This window comes from Oncorhynchus keta, chromosome 36 (genome assembly GCF_023373465.1).
Source record: "Oncorhynchus keta strain PuntledgeMale-10-30-2019 chromosome 36, Oket_V2, whole genome shotgun sequence".
NCBI classification, from domain to species: domain Eukaryota; kingdom Metazoa; phylum Chordata; class Actinopteri; order Salmoniformes; family Salmonidae; genus Oncorhynchus; species Oncorhynchus keta.
In genome coordinates, this window is record NC_068456.1 from 26,171,305 (window position 1) to 26,186,801 (window position 15,497).

The following is a 15,497-nucleotide window of genomic DNA, read 5'->3' on the forward strand; positions in this document are numbered from 1 at the left end:
AATAATCGGTATCGGCGTTAAATAATCATAATCGGTCGACCTCTAGTATTGATACACCATCCAAAGTGTAAGAAATAGCTTCACCATGCTCAAAAGGATATTCAATGTCAGCTTAAAAAAGAAAAAAATACCACTACCAACCTACCAATAGGTGCCCTTCTTTGCGAGGCATTGGAAAATCTCCCTGATCTTGGTGGTTACATCTGTGTTTGAAAATCACTGCTCGGCTCAGGGACCTTACAGATAATTTTATGTGGGGGATAAAGAGATGAGGTAGTCATTCACAAATCATGTTAAATACTATTGTTGCACAGTGTCCATGCACCTTATTATGTGACTTGTAGAAGACATTTTTACTCCTGAACTTATGAAAGCTTAATACTTTCTGAAGGCACTGTATATGTGGGCTAGCGACAGAGTTAAAGTTACTGTCACGTTATGACCTTAGTTCCTTTGTTTTGTCTTTGTTTTAGTATGGTCAGGGCGTGAGTTGGGGTGGGCAGTCTATGTTATTTTTTCTATCATTTCTGTGTTTGGCCTGGTATGGTTTTCAATCAGAGGCAGCTGTCAATCGTTGTCCCTGATTGAGAACCATACTTAGGTAGCCTGGTTTCACCTTTGAGTGGTGGGTGATTATTTTCTGTTCTGTGTTTTGTGTATTTACCGTACAGGACTGTTTCGTTTAGTTCGTTGTCGCTTTATTGTATTGTTCTTTAGTGTTCTGAGTTATAATAAATATCATAAACACTTACGACGCTGCGCATTGGTCCTCCGATCCTTCCTACTACTTTTCCTCGTCCTTCCTACTACTCCTCCTCAACCGTTACAGTTAAAGTGTTTGCCATGATTACCCCCCTATGATGAGAGTCACTGGCTTAACCTAAATTAAGCTTGCCTCCTTACATAAAATAAAAAATACCCAATTGACGTGAAGCTTTTGTTCTCTGAAGCAGCCAGCTGGCAATTCAGCAGCTCACTGAATAATAGATGCCAAGCCACATCTCTGACTTCGATGTTCATGACACTATCATTTCGCTTGGGGGTTGGAGGCTTAGAACCCTGTAGAGAGATCTGATATTTAACGCATTACTTGGTAAGAGGAATTATAATAGCAGAAAATGTTTGGGATTTATATTGTGCAGATTTTAGCATGTAAATCTTGGTGGGGCAAAGTGCCGCACATTTTTTTGGGCAGCAAAACAGTTCATTCAGGCTCATTTACTGCCTTTAAAAAAAAATAGCTGACATGGCTGACTTGCTTAAACAAATGTGGTTTCACTGACAATTGAGATGTACAAACTATGGCATAAGGGAACAATGAGCGGATAAGAGGCAATCCGAGCTAGGACGGACTTAGTTATCGCTCTTACATTATTCTCCCTGTACACCAAGTCAGAACTGTAGGATAAATAAAGGCGGCATATAAGCAGACTATGAAAGCTCTTACAATATTCAACGATTACATTTCTCTAAAACAGGCTATAGGCTACATGTGCACCACCAAGTCAGAACAGTATGCTAAGTTATGAGGGGGGGAAGGGACCCAATTATTAGGGTGAGACACATGGGCTACTAACAGCTTACTACACAACATACACTTATGTATTCTGTGGCCACGAAAGTATTGCTATCTCCCTGGCATATTACATCATTCATGCAGCAACTTACAAGACATTTTTAGACTTACCTTGTTGTGCTGTGCTCACTTGAACAGGGCGGTGGCGGTCCTTTTGGGCTCTAGAAAGAGGCTGGAGTTCCCCACTTTCCGAGTTGGATGATCGTTGAAAATTATTTTCCCAGTCAAAGGTAGTTTCTTTGAGTTCCCAGTTGTCTTGAACTCACTGAAGTCTGATATGTCCGAGTTCTGAGTTTCCAGTTGTTTTGAATGCGGCAGAAGTCATGCTGGATTGACAGCATGGCCAATGTATTCAAACTTTAGCAATTTGATATCACGGAATTGGGGAGAAAAAGAGGGTAAAAAAATAAAGGATAAACATTCACATACAACGCCATGGGCCAGAAGATACAATCTTGTCTCTTATCTGCAACTCTCCTACCGAAGGTCGAGAGCCAAGCCGCACTGCTTCTTGACACACTGTTCGTTTAACCTGGAAGCCAGCCGCACCAATGTGTTGGAGGAAACACCACCGAGCTGATGACCGAGGTCAGCTTGCAGGTGCCCGGCCCACCACAAGCAGTTGCTAGAGCACCATGAGACAAGGAAATCCTGATCGGCCAGACCCTCCTCTAACCCAGACAACGCTGGGTCAATCGTGCGCTGTCCCACGGGTCTCCTGGTCACACATCCTGGGTTCAAACCCAAGGCTGCAGTCGTGCCTCAGCATTCATGGATTTTGCCATTTCTAACTTCTTGTGTAATGGTTATGTCCAATGGCCGATGAGCACCAATACGTTATATAATCCATCATTTCTCTTCATATGACAAGGATTGAATATGATTTGCTAGTAGATTGTTGACTTGATTCATGATGACGACTGCTTATCTAGCTTGCCAGCTATCATTTTGAAAGTATGATGTTAACATGATCAGTCCAATCCAAGCTTGCCAGCTATCCTTTTGAAAGTATGATGTTGACATGATCAGTCCAATCAAAGCTAAGGCAGATATAACATTATTTGAAGTAATTTTATCTGTTGCCAATGACCTTGAGCCTTTTAAGATGTGCACTTCTATTGTAAGTCTATGGCAGCACCCAAGGGCCTGAATTTTCAAGCTTTACTCATAGTGTCCCCTTGAGTGACAGAACACTGAGTCAATCATGGCGCAACTAGAGAACATTACCAACCCCTACACTCCGTATTTTCCACTGGCTGCCCCACCACCACAGAAAGCACTGAGCTAGGCTGAAACATCTGCATTATTTTTTTATTTTTATCTAATCAATCTACACACAATACCCCATAATGACAAAGCAAAAACAGGTTTTTAGACATTTTAGCTAATTTATTAAAAATGAAAAACAGATATACCACATTTACATACGTATTCAGACCCTTTACTCAGTACTTTGTTGTATCACCTTCGGCAGCAATTACAGCCTCAAGTCTTCTTGGATATAACGCTACAAGCTTGGCACACCTGTATTTGGGGAGTTTCTCTCATTCTTCTCTGCGGATCCTCTCAAGCTCTGTCAGGTTGGATGGGAAGCGTTGCTGCACAGCTATTATTAGGTCTCCCCAGAGATGTTTGATCGGTTTCATGTCCGGACTCTGGCTGGGCCACTCAAGGACATTCAGAGACTTGTCCCGAAGCCACTCATGCGTTGTCTTGGTTGTGTGATTAGGGTCATTGTCCTGTTGGAAGGTGAACTTTCACCTGAGTCTGAGGTCCTGAGCACTCTGGTGCAGGTTTTCATCAAGGATCTCTGCTCTTGCTCAGTTCATCTTTCCCTCGATCCTGACTACTCTCCCAGTCCCTGCCACTAAAAACCATCCCCACAGCATGATGCTGCCACCACCATGCTTCACCGTAGTGATGGTGCCAGGTTTCCTCCAGACGTGACACTTGGTATTCAGGCCAGAGAGTTGAATCTTGGTTTCATCTTGGTCACCTTGGTCATCTTGGTCATCTTGGTCATTCTTGGTCACCTCCCTAATCTAATCAAGGCCCTCCTCCCCTTTATCAGTTTGTCCGGGCAACCAGCTCTAGGAAGAGTCTTGGTGGTTCCACATTTCTTCCATTTAAGAATGATGGAGGCCAATGTGTTCTTGGGGACCTTCAATGCTGCAGACATTTTTTTGGTACCCTTCCCCAGATCTGTACCTCGACACAATCCCGTCTCTACGGGCAATTCTTTCAACCTCAAGGCTTGGGTTTTGTTCTGACATGCACTGTCAACTGTGGGACCTTATATAGTATGTGCCTTTCCAAATCATGTCCAATCAATTGAATTTATCACAGGTGGACTCCAGTCAAGTTGTAGAAACATCTCAAGGATGATCAATGGAAACAGGATGCACCTGAGCTCAATTTCAAGTCTCATAGCAAAGGGTCTGAATACTTATATAAATACGTTATTTCTGTTTTTGCAAAACAAAAGAAAAACTATTTTCGCTTTGTCATTATGGTGCATTGTATGTACATTGCTAGGAATTTGTATTTATTTAATCAATTTTAGAATAAGGCTGTAACATAACAGAATGTGGGTAAAGGGAAGGGTCTGAATACTTTCAGAATGCACTGTATATATATATTTTTTAGCTAAACAGGTGGGGCTCTGTCCCACCTGCCCTGTTGTGAAGTAGTTTAACAAACTACTAATGATAAACCAGCAGATTGGACTTTTGGGTAAAACTTTTCTACAAGCTTGCAGGTATAATGATTTATAACTTGTTATAAGCATAAATGCATTTCGCATATGTCTGCAGGGTTTGGGGTTTCACTCAAATGTAATAGTTTTCAAATGCAATCTAGAATGTGCTGCTAATTCTTTGTCTCCATAGATGTGAGGATAGCCATACTAATCTATTTGTTGTTTAATATTTCATTCTTTGTGTGTGTGTGTGTGTGTGTGTGTGTGTGTGTGTGTGTGTGTGTGTGTGTGTGTGTGTGTGTGTGTGTGTGTGTGTGTGTGTGTGTGTGTGTGTGTGTGTGTGTGTGTGTGTGTGTCCATTGAATCAATAAGTACATTTCTGCAATGAACATCATAAGATGAGCTCATTTTCATCAATACTTTGTTTAATATCTCCTGTTCGAACACTGATTGCCTGTAGTTCATATTTTTCAACTCCATTGCATATATTATCCATCTTTCTCTACCTCTTTAGCTCTCTCTTTCCCATAGACTTCCAGTCATTGCGCTAACGCTGGCAAAGCTGCCTCTTTCTTCATACTGAACACAGAGACATAAAAATGGCATTTTCAAGTTCATCTGGCTCAAGTAGAAAATAGTCTCATTGCCGTTAAAGTATCCCTTTAATGAGGAAATCAATCTCAGACCTTTATTTTTTATGTATCATGGCCATGTTTTGATTTATTTTTATCAATATTGTTTTGCCTTTGCACGTCATGGGAGCGTTGCTTTGAAAAACATGCCCTATCAATATCATGTTGACTTATGATTTTGTCTAAATGTATTGTGTATGTAGACTTTTGTAAATATTGTATGTCGAAAAAATATTGTCAACTGTGACTTACTAATTGATTGCTATCCAATTGTCTAATTGAAATGACCATTATTGCCAATTGTTGTTCACTCAAACTTGTATGAATAGAGACTGCAGGAGTTTTCTCACACAGCACACCCTTGAAAAAGACCTAGTTGAAACGTTAGGTGTTTGTGCTGGCTCTAAATAAATGAAAATACGAAGCATCGAACTTTGATATTTTGCGTGTGCTATTCCTTATGAATATATATTTACAAATCCTAAGAAATGTGTTGACCATGAATGGTTAAAGTAATGTAATTTGTGGGACAACATGGACAACATTTGCTGTGTAAAATAGTGTATCAACATAAATACAACAATCTTTTTCTAAATGTCACCCAGAATAATCAAAAATAGCTGCTTTGTGTTTTGGTTAAAGTTCTGCTAAAGAATGATTGAGTTTCTGTCGAGAAAAAAGTCTAGAAACAAGAGGAGCCGTTTATATTTCCTTTGAGGGATTCCTTAAAGGGCATTATTTGCTGTGTTTTCACTCTGATGGGTTTAAATTAGTAATGCACTGTACCTGCACTTCCATGCTTACCTACTATAGATACTTACCTGTGTGCTAGTCTTAACTGTCAGAGAAGCTCATCATCGAACAGACCTGAATTTGGTGCAGAAACACATTGACGTTTTTTTCACTTACCTAAACTTAGTTGATTGACCCAATTTTATTAAATTTTTTATTTTATTTGAAAGTGCACCTTCTGGTTTATTGGTTAGTTTCAGCAATCTCCGGATAGCTTAGCATAATGTGGTTAGACATACCACCCAATGCACAACATGAGCTACATAACACAGGATGGAGTTCATAGTTGAATTGAACTAATCAAGAGCCTGTTGTCTCTCTACAGATTGTGTTCAGAAAGATCAGCGATGTGAAACGAGAGGAGGAGGAGCGCCTGAGACGAAAGAATGAGGCGCCCCTCAACCTCCCGCCGGACCATCCGGTCCGTCGGCTCTTCCAGCGGTTCCGGCAGCAGAAGGAGGCCCGTGTACATCAGGAGCGGGCTGACCCATCCGATGACCTGGAGAGAGGCCAGACCGTTTATGTTGAGCCCATTCCCATCCATGAAATCATCACCACCACCAGCATTGTCACCGTCACCGAAAGTCCAGCCACGCCCATTCCTTCAATCTCCATCTTGGCGTCCACAACCTCCGGCCCCTCAGAAAAAGCCCAGCTCCAGGCTCAGTCTCTCCAATTGTCCGAGCCAGCCAAGGTCAAAGGCTGGGGTCGCTTCAAGGAGTCCAACTGGAACAAGGTATAACGAGAAACATAACATATTTAGACCAGAATTCCCAACCTCCGATTGAATCCTGGCATTAGCTCTCCAGCCATCTGCATTAATACATTATATTTTTTAATTTCCAAGGTGTCCAAAGCCGAGTCCATGGAGACGCTACCCGAACGGACCAAGACAGGGGCAGCCCACGAGTCCCAGACCTCGCTCAAGAAAACCGGCTCGTGCGACAGCGGCATTACCAAGAGTGATCTGCGCCTGGACAACGTGGGGGACGGCGCCCGAACCACGGGCAACACGCCACAGGACCGCAGCCCTGTGGTACCCCCTGAGGTGGCCAAGCAGCATGCCTTCTACCCTATCCCAGAGCAGACTCTCCATGCTTCCCTCCTGGAGCTCAAGCTGGAGCTCAAAGAAGACTTGAAGGCCTTGAACACCCGCATGGCCGGCCTGGAGACTCAGCTAGCAGAGGCTCTGAAGCTCCTCAAAGCTCAAAGGAGAGCTCCCAGCTCCCCCAAGCCTCTCTTTGAGATCTCCAGACCCACCTCACCAGACTCGGACAAGGAGGACATATTTTCGTAGAAGCAGAGGGGCTTATGTTGAGTGTGTGAAGATGGTTAACAGATTCAGAAAATCTTTATTGTCCCAATGCTGGGCAATTTGGTCATAGGGTCAGAGATGTTGCAAGTTGTTGGCGTGTCTCAGCTGAGGCCATTACTTAGCCCTCACCTTGGTGATGCCTGTGAAAAGCAGGAGATGATGATGCTACGATGCTGTTAATTTTAAGAGAACCTGGTGGTTTTACCCCTGTGGACCATGGAACCTTGGAGTTGAGCCTATTGGTCACTTTGAAGATTCTGGGGTGAGTGCGGTGAAAGGGTTTCAAGGCACAGTGCAGTGACCTTAAGACCACCATGGGTTTGGCTACCCTCTGTGACCTACAGACACAGGTTCACACCTATACTCCTGTACGCTTGTGTTGTGCTAGTCTGCTCGTGTACATCGGCTATATATTTTGGGAGAGACTATTTTTTTTACCAGTCTATGGAGTAAGAGCAGAGCAGCAATGAATGTTGTATTGTTCACCTTCATTATCCTTGTAGATCTCCAGTGGGATCACTATCTATCAGTGGTTCTCAGATTATCTATAAGGGGTGAATACATATTTTACTTTCTTTGTGCCACCAGTGTACAATAGATTCTGTATGTATTCAAAATGTCATTCTATCACCCTGTAATACTTTACAAGACTTTCTGTATACACTATATATATATATATAACTGTATGTGGACACCCTTTCAAATTAGTGGATTCGGCTATTTCAGCCACACCCGTTGTTAACAAGTGTATAAAATTGAGCACACAGCCATGCAATCTCCCGAGACAAACACTGGCAGTAGAATGGTCTTACTGAAGAGCTCAGTAACTTTCAACGTGGCACTGTCATAGCATGCCACTTTTCAAACAAGTCAGTTAATCAAATTTCTGCCCTGCCCTGGTCAACGGTAAGGGCTGTTTTTCATGGTTTGAGCTAGGCTCCTTAGTTCCAGTGAAGGGAAATCTTAACTCTACAGCATACGATGACATTCTAGATGATTCTGTGCTTTCAACTTTGTGGCAATAGTTTGAGGAAGGCCCTTTCCTGTTTCAACATGACAATGCCCCCGTGCACAATGCGAGGTCCATACAGAAACGGATGCCGAGATCAGTGTGGAAGAACTCGACTGGCCTGCACAGAGCCCTGACATCAACCCCGTCAAACACCTTTGGGATGAAATGGAACGCTGACTGCGAGCCAGTCCTAATCGCCCAACATCAGTGCCCAACCTCACTAATGCTCTTGTGCCTGAATGGAAGCAAGTCCCTGCAGCAATGTTCCAACATCTTGTAGAAAGCCTTCCCAGAAGAGTGGAGGCTGTTATAGCAGCGAAGGGGGAACCAACTCCATATTAATGCCCATGATTTTGGAATGTGATGTTCTGCGAGCAGGTGTCCACATAGTTCTCTATTCAATATGATATCCATAGCCAAGTAACCAACAACCAAACACCTTTTGTTGACTGCTTGGTCAGTGTTCTTGGCCGATGGTTCCAGTGCTGGGAATGTCTCTGAACTGTTTCAGTTGCACTAACAACACTCCACCTCGCCATGTTGAGCTGTTTGCATGTGGAGGAGGTTGCTTTATTTAGCTGATTCTTCGTTTTTTTTGTTCATCTAACCAATGGCATTTGTAACTGTGTCTTCCTACAAAAAAAAGACTTCACTGCAAAGCATGTCTTGCTGCATGACTCGCATTGTTAAACATACATTAATTTCAGTACTGTTTGGCCCTGCAGCTTGCCGTAGGCTAGCTTACTGTATAGTACTGTTTGGCCCTGCAGCTTGCCGTAGGCTAGCTTACTGTATAGTACTGTTTGGCCCTGCAGCTTGCCGTAGGCTAGCTTACTGTATAGTACTGTTTGGCCCTGCAGCTTGCCGTAGGCTAGCTTACTGTATAGTACTGTGAACTCCATTGCTGAATATCAAAGGCAGACATAACTTTGAGGCCTGTGAATTAGTAACCAATGTAAATGTTTTAAATAGATACACAGGACATGATACACGGGACATGCACAGATACACAGGACATGTAGATGACCTTCTGTCACTAATTGGAAACTAGCAGTGCCAAAGTTCTCAACCACTGTGTTCACATCTTCAGTGAGTTTAACATAACTAATCACATCCTAGCAGTGTCATCTTAATATACAGTATGATGATGATCTTGCTGTTAACTGCTGCCAGAGTTCCACCTGTGACTATATGGGACTAACTGGCATTCGTGCCCAGTCTCTTGCATGCAACAAGACAGTGTTAGCCTGTATTCAAGCCTCTGCATTAGTTTGGGTAGCTACCGTGAGTCTTCAGGTCTCTGGCAAGGTTACCAATCCTGTGAGTGGGGTTCACTAAACCAGCTTCAGTACATTTATATGTAGTTCATTATCAGTCTTAAGGGAGGTCTCCACGGTTCAGTGTTCCCATTGGGCTACCTAACGCTACATAATGGCTGCATTGGGGTACATAATGGCTGCATTGTGCTACAAATTCCGCAGATGGCTACAAACATAGACAGCCGCAACACTGCACTCAATTAATTATGTAGTAAAAGAGCAAAAAATCATATCTCTGCTGTAACTGCCTGCAATTACAATGCGTGAACAAAATCCAACCCATATCGTGATGGTATTACATTAGGCTACATTTTGATGATTTGTTCATGCTGGAATCTGAAGGAAACTACGACTTATGAATGTTACCATGTTTATCTTTCACCATATACACAACATGGAATGTGGAGGGTCTCCACTTACAGACAATATTAGCAATAATTATGAATAGTATAATTACGATCCTGGACAGATATTAATTGTAGTCAACAGAAGCACACTACGTAAAGCCAATATGTATAGTGCTTTATGACTTGTCATATGCATATATGACCCTTCAAAATGTGTTGTTATAGGCTATGTTATGCATTTATATGAAGCATTTCTTTCTGAAAATAGCTGTTATGTATTAAGGATCACTATGAGATAAGACATTGCAAGGATCATATGCATATTGCAAGTCTTATAATGCATTATAACAACATCATGCATTATCCGTGTTGGCGTTAAGTAAAGTGGTACCCTGTAACCTATACAGTTATGATTGTTTACTGCTGACCCAAATGACCCCTATTGGTGTCAATGTGTTACTATTTTCTAGTAAATTTGGAAACAAATGCACACACTTTACTTAAACATACCTTAACTTTGGCCTAGATTCACGGTCTCCATGATACAGAGAAGTGAACATGAAGAGAGGATAGCTTGTTTATTTTTGAACACATTTAGCTTGACATACGGTATAGTAATGTTTAATGGGCCAATGCCTGAGTAAGGGGGTGTTGTTTGAACGAGAAACATGAGGCTGTACTCTATGCATTATAATGCTCAAATGTTTCTAAATATTATAGCATGCTTTTGTTAAGTGTCCCAATATGGCCACCATGGGCAACTACAACAATGATGTCATTTGGTTGGTGCATATTGATGTAATGTAACTTTATTCTTCAATATGTTTCCATCTGAAATGACATCATCAAATGTACATCAATAATGCATTTATCACACTTATATGGAAACTTGAGGTACATTCATATGCCAGCTGCTTGATGCATGTGTGCAATATGTGATGCTAAACTTTTAGAACTATTTATTCTTGGCTTAGTGTGTTCGCCTGCATTAATGGGTGATCCCTATGTGTTGGGTTTTATTACTGTGATGACATCACAGAGGGGAAGGGTTGTTTAGAACTTCAATTGATAGAGAGCTCTGATGGATAGCATCACGATTCGATTGTGGGTAATCTGGGTCTCTCAAAGTTTTCTCCTAGGTCCCCCCCCCTTATCTACATTGATTGGAAAGACAGTTAAAACCTTATGGTGGACGCTGGTCATTAGGCTAGCTTTAACCTGGTCACTTCTTTCCGATCAGTGTAATAAACTAGAGGAAGCTATGAGAGAACTGACATTTTAGACAATTGAGAAAGAACCTACCAGCTATTCAGTTAGTCCTTGTCTGCGTCCTTGTCTGCGTCCCAAATCGCACCCTATTTTCTATATAGGACACTACTTTTGAACACGTCACCTGGTCAAAATAAGTCCACTATATAGGGAATAGGGTGTGATTTGGGATGCAAACTTCCATGCATGAGCCTGGTCAGTAAAACCTGATCATCACCAACACCTTGTTTAACGGCCCAGACTCCCTGAGCACCAAAAAACCCTTAAACTTGATTCTTTGTTGCACTCCTTAAAACATGTGAGCATGATTACTTCAGACCAGTTTAAACAACATTAAACTATTTTTGTGGTCAGTTCAGGGTTGCTGCCTTGTGGCACTATGTATGTACATACTACTTTGAAATGTCATAGAGAGAGAGAGAGAGAGAGAGATAATATTGGTTACACTTTACTTTAAGGGTACCAACAGTATATAAGGACTTTAACACATTCATAATGAAACTATTTTTTGACCTACTGTAGTTGTCATAAGCAGTTAGTAAAGGTACTGTATATGTGCTGTATATGGGTTATGCATATGTTATGAAGTGCTTATGTAGATACCCTTCAAGTAAAGTGTTACTAAAAGATCAAACATTAATATAAATATATCATGAGGACAGTAATGTCACGATACTCATACGTTCCCTGTAATGATACTGTACATGTAATTATTGTAAGCACAAATGAGAGTATTTGTAATGATATGTAAAATACTATTTATAATAAATATTTTATACATAGCAGTCTGTCGTATGATTTTGAAGGGGGGGTTCTTAATTTCAAACACAATTGTGTGATGTTGAAGAAATAAGAAGTTGATGAAATAATAATCGATTGTTTCCCCTTTAGAATAAACTAAGTAGACATAGCTCCATCCATAGGTTAAGCCACCAACAAGAATAAGATACAGGACAATCTATCATCAGTAGAAAACCAAACTCTTGCATACATGATGTCACACTTACAGTACAGTGATAAGGCATCCAGCCTATGATCTGGGTCATGTCCAGCTGGGCACACCTTAAAATTAGATTATTTTTGGAAAACTAAATTCTAATTGGACTATTATATATATATATGATTTTTTTTTACCCAACTGTACACAACCCTGGAAAGCATAGCATTTTGTTAAGGGAACACAATGGTGTGCAGGTGAGAGTAATCATGTTGGGTGTCACGACTTTCGACCAGCTGGTGGACCTGTCCATCCGGCTGGACAACCTGTTGAATACTCACGGACGTCCAGATCGGGGTCTGGTGGTTCCATCCTCCCGCACCCCATCTCCGATACCCATGGAGCTAGGAGGGGCGGTGCGCAGGGAGACCGGAGGGGGTTTCCGCTTGTGCACCATCTGTGGCCGCAGAGGTCACACTGCCGGTAGGTGCCGGGTTGGTTCCTCTGGGAATCGAGGCAGCAGGCAGGGCGCTCTGGCGTCACCCCAGGTGAGCTGGCACCATTCTCACCCAGAGTCCTCTGTCGCACATATGTTTGTGTCTGTCACTTTTGCTGAGTTTTCCCCACATTTCCAGCATAAGGCCCTCGTAGATTCAGGCGCGGCTGGGAATTTCATTGATAGAGCGTTAGCTCATAGTTTAGGGACCCCTATTGTTCCCGTGGATGTGCCCTTCCCTGTTCACGCCTTAGATTGATAGAGCGTTATTTAACACCATAGTGCCCTCCAAGCTCGTCATCAAGCTCGAGACCCTGGGTCTCGACCCCGCCCTGTGCAACTGGGTACTGGACTTCCTGACGGGCCGCCCCCAGGTGGTGAGGGTAGGTAGCAACATTTCCACCCCGCTGATCCTCAACACTGGGGCCCCACAAGGGTGCGTTCTGAGCCCTCTCCTGTACTCCCTGTTCACCCACGACTGCGTGGCCACGCACGCCTCCAACTCATTCATCAAGTTTGCGGACGACACAACAGTGGTAGGCTTGATTACCAACAACGACGAGACGGCCTACAGCGAGATGTGAGTGTGGTGTCAGGAAAATAACCTCACACTCAACGTCAACAAAACTAAGGAGATGAATGTGGACTTCAGGAAACAGCAGAGGGAACACCCCCCTATCCACATTGATGGAACAGTAGTGGGGAGGGTAGTAAGTTTTAAGTTCCTCGGCGTACACATCACAGACAAACTGAATTGGTCCACCCACACAGACAGCATCGTGAAGAAGGCGCAGCAGCGCCTCTTCAACCTCAGGAGGCTGAAGAAATTCGGCTTGTCACCGAAAGCACTCACAATCTTCTACAGATGCACAATCGAGAGCATCCTGTCGGGCTGTATCACCGCCTGGTACGGCAACTGCTCCGCCCACAACCGTAAGGCTCTCCAGAGGGTAGTGAGGTCTGCACAACGCATCACCGGGGGCAAACTACCTGCCCTCCAGGACACCTACACCACCCGATGTCACAGGTAGGCCATAAAGATCATCAAGGACAACAACCTCCCGAGCCACTGCCTGTTCACCCCGCTATCATCCAGAAGGCGAGGTCAGTATAGGTGCATCAAAGCTGGGACCGAGAGACTGAAAAACAGCTTCTATCTCAAGGCCATCAGACTGTTAAACAGCCACCACTAACATTGAGTGGCTGCTGCCAACACACTGACTCAACTCCAGCCACTTTAATAATGGGAATTGATGGGAAATGATGTAAAATATATCACTAGCCACTTTAAACAATGCTACCTAATATAATGTTTACATACCCTACATTATTCATCTCATATGTATATGTATATACTGTACTCTATATCATCTACTGCATCTTTAGGTAATACATGTATCACTAGCCACTTTAACTATGCCACTTTGTTTACATACTCATCTCATATGTATATACTGCACTCAATACCATCTACTGTATCTTGCCTATGCCGCTCTGTACCATCACTCACTCATATATCTTTATGTACATATTCTTATCCCCTTACACTTGTGTCTATAAGGTAATAGTTTTGGAATTGTTAGCTAGATTACTTGTTGGTTATTACTGCATTGTCGGAACTAGAAGCACAAGCATTTCGCTACACTCGCATTAACATCTGCTAACCATGTGTATGTGACAAATAAAATTAGATTTGATTTGAGATAGTCGACCATTAGGGTCAGGGTTAATTAGGGAGGTCACCACTCCTTTGGGCATGGTGACACAGGGGGGTCATACAAAGAAAATTAGTATTTTCCTTATTGACTCTCCGGTGTTTCCCGTGGTGCTGGGCCTACCCTGGTTAGCTTGTCATAACCGCACTGTTTCTTGGCAACAGAGGGTTCTCACGGTGTGGTCGAGAGAGTGCTCAAGTAGGTGTTTAGGGTGCTGCTACGGTGGAGAGTCCAGATCAGGTCTCCACCATGCGCATTCCCCCTGAATAGGCCGATTTGGCTCTCATCTTCTCTAAAAAGAAGGAGACTCAATTACCACCTCATCGACGGGGCGATTGTGCGATAGATCTCCTGGTAGACGCTGCACTTCCCAGGAGTGACGTCATATGTCTCCGAATCCCTGTGTCAGGGGTACATTCTGTCCTCCAATTCACCCGTCTCCTTGAGTTTATTTTTTGTGAATATTTTGTTTTTTGTAGTTTGTATGTGAGTTCTTATTAAATACTCAGTTTATACCAGACTTCCCTGCCACCAACACGCACACCTTACATTGGGTAACAGACAGACGAGGGGTTAAATCTAGCTGCCTCCTGAAAGAGTGCAATGTTTACTGAACGCTCGAGCACCTGATTTAAAAACATCAAATTAACATTCAATTTACACCACACCGGGCCCTCATCCCCCGAATGAGGGATGGAGAGGGAGACCGAGAGAGAAAGAGACCGATGTCCACAGAGAGAGAAAGACAGAGATATAAAACAAAGACAAAAAACAAAGTGAAATACAGAAAAATAGGGAGTGAGGGATCTAGTGACAGAGGAATAGACAATGGCCCATTTCGAACCGACGTCAGTCACTGCCAACCCAAAGATTAGGGCGATGAACAGCCTCTATAAAAGCAGGCCTTTGGCGGTTGCCACATCATTAAACAGAACAGCCTAAATGACTAACACTAACATTAACACAGGGCTCCGAAAGATGGATGGGGCACCCTTTGAAGCTACCGCAACCGTTACGTGTGATGAAATTATTGCTATACTGGTAATCCGTCACTAATAGGGTTGTGTGGCGGGTTTCTTATCGTAAGCTTTTTAAGATTTAACGCTGCAGATCGTATTATGTTTTTGGCTGGATCTTTGAATTCTTGGAACGTTATAAGACCTAAGGCTGTGTACCAAATGGCACCCTATTGGGCCCTGGTCAAATGTACTGCAATACATAGGGAATAGCATGCCATTTAGGATGCAGATTAAATCCCTTTCAAGGTAGTGCTAGGTTTGTCTAATTAGCAGGGTTTCTCCCGTGACCCTCCGTGTTAGTTAATCTGATTTAAACCACAGAGATCTGCTGATTCCTTTAGTGCTACGACACAGATACAGGATTAGCGCA

At 42.9% G+C, this 15,497-nt stretch overlaps 1 protein-coding gene across 7 annotated transcripts in view; it reads left to right on the forward strand.

Annotated features, from left to right (window-relative positions):
* Positions 1-11,729, forward strand: part of LOC118369421 (potassium voltage-gated channel subfamily H member 1-like) — a 92,160-nt gene extending 80,431 nt beyond the window's left edge. For all 7 annotated transcript variants that reach the window (XM_052498720.1, XM_052498721.1, XM_052498724.1 and 4 more), the window contains 2 exons: positions 6,024-6,434; positions 6,546-11,729. In XM_052498720.1, the coding sequence (XP_052354680.1) occupies positions 6,024-6,434; positions 6,546-6,995 (861 nt within the window). In that variant the 3' untranslated portion in view covers positions 6,996-11,729. The remainder of the gene's footprint in view (positions 1-6,023; positions 6,435-6,545) is intronic.
* Positions 11,730-15,497: the final 3,768 nt, after the last annotated feature.